At 33.3% G+C, this 12,240-nt stretch overlaps 1 protein-coding gene across 1 annotated transcript in view; it reads left to right on the top strand.

Moving 5' to 3' along the window:
• USP47 (ubiquitin specific peptidase 47) overlaps nt 1-12,240 on the top strand; it is a 72,066-nt gene that overhangs the window by 36,470 nt on the left and 23,356 nt on the right. The window contains exons 9-14 of the mRNA XM_014545885.1: nt 5,457-5,552; nt 5,630-5,782; nt 8,411-8,578; nt 10,654-10,785; nt 11,232-11,308; nt 11,850-11,905. Coding sequence (XP_014401371.1) covers nt 5,457-5,552; nt 5,630-5,782; nt 8,411-8,578; nt 10,654-10,785; nt 11,232-11,308; nt 11,850-11,905 — 682 coding nt within the window. The remainder of the gene's footprint in view (nt 1-5,456; nt 5,553-5,629; nt 5,783-8,410; nt 8,579-10,653; nt 10,786-11,231; nt 11,309-11,849; nt 11,906-12,240) is intronic.

A 12,240-nucleotide genomic window follows, 5' to 3' on the forward strand; every position in this document is an offset into this window, starting at 1 on the left:
CTTTCCCTAGTTAAAACACATGTGTTTATTAAAGTATATATTCTGGGAAGATAGTTGAATTTATTTGCTGCTGTATATCAGTATCCCAAAATTGCTAAGTATATCAAAATCCGAAAATAGTTATCAGTTGTGGTTCTTAATTATCTTTGTCAATTTGAAAAATAGAATATCACATTTTAATGCCCATATCTCCATTCAAAATAAAATAGGCATTAAATGATGGAGAAAGAATTTTATATATGGGTTAAGAGTAAAGAGAAAACTGATAATTTATAGACAGTACCATTTTTTGGTTATATCTTTTGATTGCACTGTGCCTATATTTTCTGCATTAAATACAAAATTGTGATAACTGATTTTTTTATTTGGAGAAATAAGGACATAAGAGTTATCTGTTCTGAATTGTGAAAATTACAGTATTAAAAAACGCAAAATTACATTTTGTATACTATATAAGTTCTAGAAAGTAAAACTATTATCTTCACTATGGAATGAAGAAAAACAATCATAATTAACCCAATGCTAGTTTTGATGATGCATCAATTTAACATACTCAAGATAACAGCTGATGGTAAGCAGTACTGTGTGTGTGTGTGTGTGTGTGTGTGTGTGTGTGTGTGTGTGTGTGTGTTTGACTAATGGTACAAAGTTTATAATATTTTCTATTTTGTGATCCATGACTCATTTTTACTATCTAAAATATAGCTTGGCATGATTTTTAGTTATCTTGTACATCACATTAAGTGGAGGTAAATGTATACAGCTATATTAGCCCATCATTTATGTATCATTTACACAAAATTATTTGTTGAATGGATGGATAAATTGAAGCTAATTTTTATAATTGACTAATCTTGATTATAATTATCATGGTGACAACTTGTTAAAAAGCTAGGGTAAGAAAGCTGCAGAAACTTATTAATGTAGAAACAAAAGTTACTAATAAGCTTTAACTGGTTTCTCAGTCTGAAGGATAATAATGGCTACCTCCACACATCCTTCCCCAAAATAGAAGGTATGAGTTAATTAGGTTTCATTTGTATTTCTTTGGCAATAGTGGGAGAAAGAATATCATGAACTTCAAATTACCTGTAAGTAGCAAGATAATCACCCAGTCCCAATAGAATTTCCACTGCTGCTGCAGTCTGTATGTGGAGAGTGTGCAGTGGGAAGCTTTAGAGACTGTATGAAATGGAGGAGAGGGGATTGAAGGACTTAGGTAAAACAGATACAAAATCCGCTCAAAAAGAGAAAGTACAACAGTATGTGCCAACATAGACTGGACTTAGTAGTTTTTAGCATCAGCTACAGGGAAGGAATTTTAGAATGAGCAGGATTAGAAGTGGCAGCCTTGGAGGAATTTTGCTTTTGGGGAAAGAGATAAACAGAGAAGAGCTGATGGCTCCAATCCATAGCAAGTGAAGAGAAGATAAGAAATAAAAGAATTAAGGCTCCTACAAAATGAAAGAAGACACCAACCTCTCCTCCCATTACCAATTCAAGAAACTGCACTTTACTGTATTGACAAAAGAAAGTACTCTTAACCTAATGAATGCTATCCACACAATGACTAGGAGGGGGGAAAAGCCACTAAACACTTTTAGAAGAAAACAGAAAATGTTTATTATCAGCTTATGAAAATCTATCCTCCCCCCCCCGCCCCTGCCAAAAAAAAAGCCCTTGGGAAAATAGCCACAAAGCAGAATAATACAAAGTAGAACAGTACTCTAGACTAAATTAAATATTTAGCAAAACAGCCTGGTATCCAAAAATTTAAGGAGAGAAATAGATTTTTAAAAAGACATGAAATGCAATGAATATTGACCAAATTCAGGAAAGAAATTGAAGAAATGACAACACTGTTAGAAATGAATAAATTTATAAAGTACTCGAAAGAATGAAAAGGAATAAAAATCTAAAGGACATCAAATGAAAATGAGATAGAAAAATAAGAAGGACCTCAGAGAAAATTGTAAGAGAAAACCAGCAAAGGAGGTGTCCAATATAACGAATCTGGAGAATAAAAACAAGGTGAAACAAAACTTATAAACTATATCCCAGGAAAGCTTTCTGGGTTAAGGGAAATTTAAACCTGCCTTTTGACCCGCCATTTATCTGGACACATTGGCTTTGAATAATCAACTCTGGACAAATAAAGTGTTAAATTTTAAGGATATATTGGACTGGCATCATACTTCTGAAGAGCAACCATTCAAATCATGGCAGAATAGCAATTTCAAAAAACTCAACTACAAGCCAAGGAGTCAGTATCCAGCCAAGTATTCCTTCAATTATGGGGATACAAAACCAATTTTGAACATGGAAGAACTCATTGAATGTTATAATCATGAGCCTTTCCTGTGGAGTTTATTAGAGAATGAGCTCCATCTAACCAAGGGACCACTGGGGAAGCTTCAGCAAAAGGACTGAGCATTTGATTTCTTGAATTGTAGAATTAAGGACTAATTAAAACTGTAGAAATAAGGACGAAATTTTAAAAGGATGGGGACTCGGTAGAAAAATGGTATGAAATGTTGTTAGACAAAGTATACAGAATGCCATTCTTAAAAAAGGGGAGAGAAAGGGAAAGATCATAGACTGTTGAATAGGTGGAAACACAAGAGTACCACATATTACTGGCAGACTAGACACAAGTGTAAGTAAGAAAAAAGGGAAAATAGAATTAAGGGTAATAAAAAAGTATAATGCACTACAAAAATAAAGCTAACCTCCCTAAATACCAAAAGAAATTGTAAAAACAGCACAGAAAACATACATAAAGGAACACAGTAAATTTATTTAATACAGTAATTATAAAATAGTGAAATGAAACTAAACATCAGTCATATCAAATATGAATGGACTTAAATGGCCTATTAAAAAGATTTTCAAGTTGCTCATAAAAGCAAACATTAAAATTTGATTTAAGCAAGAATGCATTAGTGGGTGCTAAATCTAGGGTGAAAAGTTTAAGGCTCAGGATTTGTGCCTGGTCTCTAAGAGTTTCCTTACAGATTTCTTATTAGTTTCAAGTGGAAAAAAATAACTAGTGGACAAAATGGACAACACTCTGACATTGATTGAAATTCATAATATTGCCAATAAGGATAGGGACATGGCCTGGGACTGTGATACCCTTAAAAGGACATATCCTTACTTAGTAGTCTAGAAAGGGATGCATAATCTGAATCTAATCATGAGGAACATCAGAGAAACCCAAACTGCGGAACATTTTATAAAATAACTGGCCTCTAAAATAAATATTAATGTCATGAAAGAAAAGCTTTAAGACTATTCCAGAAAAAAAAGGAATCTGAAGAGGCAGTCAGCCAGATGCAATTTGTGATCCTGGATTCCATTCTGTACTGGAAGCAGAGAAATTCTATTAGGATAATTGATAGAATTGGAATGTGGACGGACAAAAGCACTTTATCATAGTTTTCTGAGTTTGAGAACTAAGAATATTCTTGTTCTTAAAAAGTCACATTGAAGTATTAAGAGGAAAAGCATGATATGTGAACCTACTCTCAAATGGTAGTGAAAAATATATATGTGGGTGGGATGAAAGCCTGGACAGTCTGAGTAAATAGTTACTGGGAATTTTCTGTTCTTTAAACTTTTCTCTGAATTTAAATTTTAAAAAAAGATAAGCTTTAGGTATAAACTATAAGGCAGAGAACAATATACACATACCTTAGCCAATACACACAATACATACCTTAGTTTAGTTTAATACGGTAGAATTTGAGTGAGATAATTTTTCACTCTCCCTCCACCCCTTATCCCCCTACCCCTGCTCTGATTTTTTTATTTTTAGATATTGAGTGTTTTACCAATTCAAATGACCTCTATTTGGAAAACAACAAATTTGATGTCATTCTATGTTAAGCTATGTTTGTAATACTCTGAAAGCTTCTTTTATTCTCATGTTTTTATAAAATTTGCCTTTTTATGCTTAAAATATGCTTTAGAGAAAAAAATCATTTTCTAAATGTGTTCTTTCTTATGACTTCCAGTAAAATGCTTGGTCATGTTTCAGAACCCTGTCCCCCACCTCCCAGCTGTGGTCTTCCTTGTGTTTTTGAGAACAACTAGAAGATAAATGAAGTTAGAAGCATTTTGAATATCTTTTCATAGCCTTGATCTTATTCCAAAATGAGCTAGATCAAACAATATGTGGATAGTAGTTTTATAAGCTCTGCCAGCTATTTTAAACTAAGTTCATTTTGCCAGATCAAGCTCCTTTATCTGTCCTTTGAAGAACACCAAATATTTGAAAACACTTCATCTTAATAATTCCACTTTTTCTTTATGTGTAATAAATATGTATTGTCAGTAGTTCTGATGTCAAATGAAATTTGAGGTTATGCAGTCTTATGTGTTGTATTAACTAAAATTCATTTTTTGATTGTGAAAAATTATTGATTAAAAATTAATTTAATGCCCACAAATTCTTCAGCAGTATTCATACTACGTTTCTTACTTCTGTCTTAAGGCTGTATGGAGAAAAGAGAACCACCTGGTACACTAGGTGAACAGCCCAGGAGCTCTCATACACTTTCAAACGGAGCAGTATCTGACATGCAGTGAGAAGATTGCACAATGGTTTTCTGCCTTCACACTAGTGCAGTGGTGGATTACTGATTGACTCAAAATATAGTGATTCAGATTATTATTATTACATTTTTTAAGTGTATGGGTAGTGTCAAATATTCAGAGTTCTGTGTTATTTACTGTAAGTTTAAAAATGTCTCATAAGAATATTGAAATGATACATATAACTGCTTTTCTAAGAAGTATGGAGTTACTTTTTTTGTTGTTAATCCTCATCCGAGGATATTTTCTCCATTGATTTTTTTAGAGAGTGGATGGATGGGAGGGAGGCAGGGAAGGAGGGAGAGAGAGAGAGAGAGAGAGAGAGAGAGAGAGAGAGAAAGAGAGAGAGAGAGAGATGTGAGAGAGACACATCAATTGGTTGCCTTCTCCATGTGCCCCCAACCAGGGTAGGGATCGAAACTACAACCCTCTGGTGCTCAGGCTGATACTCTAACCACTGAGCCACTAGCCAGAGCTGGTTTACTTTTTAATCTAAAGACTGAGGATTTTTATTAGATTATTTAGGCAAACACCACAATGTAAAGACAATAATAATTAGGTAGAAATGACTAACTGATGTGCAGTGCTAGGAAAGGCAGATCTCATACAGAATGAAATAAGAATTTATATTATTTCTCAGTTTTTATAATGATAACATTTTGTTGATTTTATTTTCCTCTTTGCATTTTGAGTTCCTAATTTTCTAGCCATTCTACTTATAAGTGTTTTGGTAATTGCACTGTTGTTGTTGTTTTTCCTTGTTTGGGGGGGGTGGTTGCACTGTTTTTATATTCAGGATTTTGTCGTTAGTATTATAACATCATTAAGTAATTATGAAACAATTTTTTTTTTCTAATTAGGAAGAAGCATTGCATGCATTTATTCAGCCAGAGATCCTGGATGGCCCAAATCAATATTTTTGTGAACGTTGTAAGAAGAAGTGTGATGCACGAAAGGTAGATGTCATGTAGAAATTAATACTTAATTACCTGAGATAACGGTCAATATTTAATATGTCCCCTTTTCTTTTTAGGGTCTTCGGTTTTTGCATTTCCCTTATCTGCTGACCTTACAATTGAAAAGGTTTGATTTTGATTATACAACCATGCACAGGATTAAATTGAATGATCGGATGACATTTCCTGAAGAGCTGGATATGAGTACATTTATTGATGTAGAAGATGAGGTAAGTATTATATTTTCTTGTTATGTTTTTCATTAATCCATTTGGTTAGTCATGTTTAAAAGAGCTATTTGGAATAACTTAACACTGATGTTCAGACTATTTTCTTGATGGAAGCCTTTCCTTATTTTCTAATGCCAAGTCTATAAAAACAACTAACTTTGTATAAGCTTTTCCTGTCCACCATAAATTATATTTCTAATATTCTTGCTTGATCAAAGTAACTTATTATATCATTTGAAAAAACAAGAAGACCTAAAACTCTGAAATTATTTCTTTAATTGGAGAGATAATCTTATATTTCATAACTTTCTTAGTTATTGAAAAAACAATTTAGAGGTGAGCTGCACTTGTGGTACATAAAAAACACAGAACAAGTATATATGAATGAATAAACAAGGAAACTAAATAGGATGGCCTTAATTTCTTATTTGTCTTAGTGTCTTTTTCAGGGTTAAGGGTTCTGGGTTATTCTCATTTAAGGTTTGCTTGCTCTTAAATTGGCTAGATTAGGAAGTTAGAAAAGGAAGGTATTTTGTCTCTTTTCCTTTTCTAATTAGTTTTTTTTTAATTAAAACTTTATTTAAATAGTTTGAGAATGGGACTTTGAACTACACAGGTAAAGCTCTTCAATTTCTTCCACTCATTGACCTCGAATTCTCTGATTTCTTTCTCCTTATCTAGTAAAAGATTCATGATGTCCCACTACATTCTTTTTTTTTTAAATCCATCTTTTGTTTTTTCCAAATAAGACCATTTTATTAAAAACTTTTATTTATTAATTTGAGAGAGAAACATTGATTTGTTGTTCCACTCATTCATGCATTCATTGGTTGATTTTTGTATGTGCCCCAACCAGGTATCTAACCCACAACCAGGCATATTGTGATGGTGCTCCAACCAACTGATCTACCCAGCCAGGGCTGTCCCACTATATTTTTTTTGTAAACTCTTAATATTTCATTATGAGGAATATTTACAATTACTTAACATAGTTGTAAGAGTGATAAATCTTTATTCTCAAAACTGTCATGAAGCATGTTTTTTCTGATTGGAACTGATTACTGTAATTATAAAAATATCTTTCCCCAGAAGCTCAAAAATAATTTTAAACATTCATCAAATTGTATTGAGTGTTGTTAAAAACTAAGAGGCAGTGTGGCACAAAAGAGCAACCTTTCTGAGCCTCACTTTCCTTGTCTGTAAAGTAAGGCTAATAAGTGAGAAGAAAGCACCTTTGGTAAAGTAAACATTCATTGAATGATACCTATGACCAAATAACATTTTGAAAGATTCAATTTAAAATAATATCTCAAAGACTTGTGCTTAAGCTAGGAAATCTACTCAGAGTATACCAAACTTTCAAAGGAGGTGTAATCATTGTAGGATTCCTACTCAGAGATCATTATTACTTTGGTCTTCTGCATGTTCCTAATATATTTCTTAAAAGGGAATTTTTTTTCCCAAGGGAAGAAAACCTATATATAAAGTTTGACAGGAACTTTTAGGAAGTTCTAAGTCCATTTCTTGGGAGAAGAAAAGAGATGTTCTGGCTTAGGTAAAGGAGTTTCAGAAATGATCTCTTTTGACTTAGTATAGAGTTCTAATGTTGGTTTTCACCTCCATTTTTCCTTGAACCAACTAAAGGGATGAAGACTATGTTAGATGCAGCAAAGTTCTTGGCAAAATTGGTGCTTATGTTATACTAGTGGCCCGATGCACGATATTCGTGCAATAGTAGGCCTTTCTTCCCCTGGCTGCTGGCACTAGCTTCCCTCTGGCACCCGGGACCCGGGTTTCCCTCCAGCCGCTGGCAGGCACCCGGGACCTGGGCTTCCCTCACAGCCCGGCTTCATCCGGAAGATGGACCGGTCTAATTAACATATTACACTTTTATTATTATAGATTGCTTGGTTAATTCAAGAACTTCTATGCGATACCTTAGAGAAGAATTCTTAAGTTATTTAAATAAAAATATTTTTAGGTATGTATATAAAATATTAAAGGAAAGGGGTAAAAATTGAGGATTTCTAAGAAGTAGATTCTTCCATTTAAATATGCATGAAAGGGATTTAAAAATCATAAAAGCAGGGAAAAGTATGATTTGCTCTTGTTACATTTCCACCTCCTATACACTAGAGTATAAAATTCTTGAGGATAGAAACAATGTCTGGTTTTTCTTTCTAATTGTCTAGTCTAGTACAACACCTAGCACAATGATATGGAACTTTCAGTTCAATAAAAGAGATGATGTTCTTTGGGAATTTGAAAACAGAAGAAGCTCGTTTTGGAGTTTAGGTTCTCTGCTTTTATTGATTTTGGTGAAAAAATTTTTTATTGTTACTTTACAACTATAAACATAAAAGGAGTTTACTAGAATTCTGAATTACTAATTTGTTGAATTAGAATTTTAAGGACATTAATATAAATGCTTTTAAAACACACTTTTTTGTTCATTATATTTTTTTGTCTCACTTTTTAAGAAAAACTAAATTTACTTAAAGTAAAATAAGTATTTATTAACAGTATATTAAATTATGTGAAAAAGCAGCATGTAGAAAAAAGTTTTACTTGACTATATATTTTTCCTTTATTTAGTTTGCTATTGTAAGATAATTATGTTTTATTAAGAAATCTCCTCAGACTGAAAGTTGCACTGACAGTGGAGCAGAAAACGAAGGCAGTTGTCACAGTGATCAAATGAGCAATGATTTCTCCAATGATGATGGTGTTGATGAAGGGATCTGCCTTGAAAACAATAGTGGAACTGAAAAGATTTCAAAACCTGGTCTTGAAAAGGTGCCTTTTATAGTTTGCGGTTTTTAGTTGAAAGAGAGAATAATGTAATCTCTGAGGTGATATATACTATATATATGTAAAATGTGGTAGCTGTGTGACTGAGAAAGTTCTCTTTAAACGAAGTTTAATTTTTGAAAAGACTTTTTAAGGTGTTCATTTTTTATACATTTATGTGGTTATAGTTAAATTTGTGAAAAACTTACAGTGGGAGCATTGATTTCTGGGAGGCTAAACTGTGATTATGTAAGTAAGGTGGGTGATGCTGTGGAAAGGGTCCTAGTAATCAGGACTTCTGTCTGGAAAGTTGCAGCAAGCCTCTACATCTTACATCTTCAGACTTTTCTCATGTAGCAAAATGAAAACATTAGGTCTTTTGATTTTTAAAATGCGGGCTGTGGAACCCTTTATCAAACAGTAATAGAACTGATCTTTTTAAGGTGGGGGAAAGACAAAGCCCTCAGTCTCCTTCCTCTTCCCACCCCCACCTCCATGATAGCCCTTAAGGTACTTCAAAAATATTATAGTTCCATGGGTTATAATTTTAAAATTGAAAAGCTGGATAATCTCTAGGTTAGAATTTTTTTGTCACTGTGTAGGTGATTTTTAATCAAACATTTCTTTCACATTCATATAATCTGCTTTATTGAGGAGAGAATTACAGATCAAATATCTTAGGCATGGTGTGAATATGAATCACTGGCATGAAGACTGATCACTAACGCAGTCTTAGAGTCATGTATATTATATATATAGTTTTTTAGACAGTATTTGAGAATGGAGTTTCACTTGCATAAATTTATTTTTAGATGAAGACCTATATTCTCACCACCATGACCCTTTACCTTTTAAACTTACCTATTTCTTTCAGGACAGATAGATGAAATGAATAATGTAGAGGACACATTATAATTTAGTACAAAGAACATTACATTCAAGCAAGGGTTGGCACACTGTGGCTTTAGAGCAAAAAAACCCTGTTCCTGTTTTTCTGCATAGACAATTATGTCTTTCTTTTTTTTCCCTTGTCTTATTAAAACAGGTAGGACTTCCCTTACAGTGTTGCATAGGAGTGGTGGCAAATGACATGCTAGCCTTGTTCCTAGTCTCATGAGGAACATGTTCAGTCTCTCATCTTTAATTATGGTATTAGCTAGAGGTGATTTGTAGATGTTCTTTATCAATTTAAGGAGGTTCCCCTCTTCCTGTTTATTGAGAGTTTTTATCATGATGGGTATTGGATTTTTGTCAAATGCTATTTCTGGGTCAGTTCATATGATCATGTAATTTCCCTTCTTTGATGTGGATTACATAGATCAGCGAGTTTCAAACAGTGTGCTGCAAGAATTTTCAAAACATGTGATGCCTGACTAGTCAGGGACACTCACCTCTTTTCCCTTAGATTGTCAAATAAAAACAGCCAACACAACAATAGCTGTCCGGTGTGAATGAATCAACATCATACTTTTTTTTTGTCAGATTGGCAAAAAATATATTTTTGGTGTGCCACAGAATTTTAGTAATTAGTTTATGTATGCCATGAGATGGAAAAGGTTGAAAATTGCTGACATAGATTGATTTTCTAATGTTGAACAGCTTTGCATACCTTAGAGCTATCAAATCAGTAATCACTGTATCACAGGTATTACATAAATACATTAGATGTTCCAAATCATTATATCCTTCAGCTCCTCTATAAAGGAAATTGAATCTTATTTGAATAAAAAAGTTATTTGAAATTTCTTGATCTTGACTACGCATATTAGAATAGTGTTTTATTTGGCACTTGCTTCTAAAATTTCAGATTGTTTTCTTTTTTACATAAATGAATTATATTTCTATATGCATAGTTTCAGAGATTGTAGTATAATTAAAATATGAAGGAATACACTGAGTGAAGCTTGTGGTGTATAAAATTATATGGTGAATTGCCATTTTAATTATCTTAGAGGAACATTAACCTACAATAAATATATAGGACAACTAACATGTTACTTCACTATGTATTAATAGAGAATAGGAAATATACAAATAAGTGTTTTTCCTCTTCTTGAGTTACCTTTATTTTTTCCTCTTAGAATTCCTTGATCTATGAGCTCTTCTCCGTTATGGTTCATTCAGGGAGTGCTGCTGGTGGTCACTATTATGCTTGTATAAAGTCATTCAGTGATGATCAGTGGTACAGCTTCAATGATCAACATGTCAGCAGGGTAAGGAGGGGTTTTTTGAGATTATTATTCTAAAAGACGAGCAGGGATGTTTCTATCAATCTCTGGGTTTATTGAAATGGGAGACTAGATGTGTACAGTGAAGCATTTTAAGACACATAGCAAATAATATTTTGTTTTTGCTCTCAGTAAATTTCTTGCTTTGTTAATTGTTGTTATTTCTTGGTTTTGTTTCTTTGGGGCTTGCTCAATGTTTCCAGAGATAGATTCCCAATTTTCCTCTTGTCATGAGCCTTCATGTGGGCTGTTTGAGAGCACTAGAACTAAGTGGTCACTAGCAGCTGCTGATTATGATTAAACTTTGTGAATTGGTACGTGTGGTCCATTTAACTCTGAGGTTAAAAATTTATATATTGGGTTACATATTGCCATAAAGGTAGTGGTATTATAAATTTTACCAAAAAGTTAATAATGTGACAACTTTTTAGATAACACAAGAGGACATTAAGAAAACACATGGTGGATCTTCAGGAAGCAGAGGGTATTACTCCAGTGCTTTTGCAAGGTAAATAACTTTGTAATTTATCGTGTCTATAAATTAACAACAGCTTCTCAATATTTTTCACCATTAAGAAAGTTTAACCCAGTGGTGGGCCAAATCCAGTTTATTTCCAGTTTTTGGAAATGAAGTTTTATTGAAACATCACCGTATCATTTGCTTAAATATTTTATGTTGATCTTATCCCACTACCTCAGCAGAGTTAGGTAATTGCAACACAGATCATACTTTTATTATCTGGCCCTTTCCAGAAGAAGTTTGCTGACTCCTGACTTAATTATAGTAATCATTCTAGGACACAGGTTTTTTTGAAGACTTTACTGTGTTACCAAGAGGAGGTATGGAATCTCCTCATAAATGTATCAGTAAAAGCAAAGTAGATTTTTTTTTCTAGAATGTTTTAAATTTGAACCTATTCGAGAACAGTTTCATGATTTCTAATTGTTTGAAACAACAAAAAATATTTTAAATAAATATTTGATGCTAGGAAATGGAGTCTTTACAATCTACTTTTTGTTCCTATTAATCTTTTTTGTATTTCTACTAGCTCCACAAATGCATATATGCTGATATATAGACTGAAGGATCCAACAAGAAATGCAAGTATGTTAACATACATTAATTTGCTTTTAATCTGTAGTATTATTTGATATTAATCTGTAGGATAAACTAATTTCTTAAGCAAGTTTTCAAACCCAGATAACCACTTTTAACTGATAGGATAATTAAGTTTTTTTATGCATGGAAGAATCCTATCTAATAAAAGAGAAACATGGTAGTTAGCGTACGACCGCTACCCTTCCCATTGGCTAATCAGGGCGACATGCAAATTAACTGCCAGCCAAGATGGCGGCCGGCAGCCAGGCAGCTGGAAGCGAACATGAGGCTTGCTTGCTTCAGTGAAGGAGGACTCCAACGTTCCCCGCCTGCCTTGCCGG

The sequence above is a fragment of the Myotis brandtii genome, unplaced genomic scaffold (assembly GCF_000412655.1).
Source record: "Myotis brandtii unplaced genomic scaffold, ASM41265v1 scaffold422, whole genome shotgun sequence".
Taxonomy (NCBI): domain Eukaryota; kingdom Metazoa; phylum Chordata; class Mammalia; order Chiroptera; family Vespertilionidae; genus Myotis; species Myotis brandtii.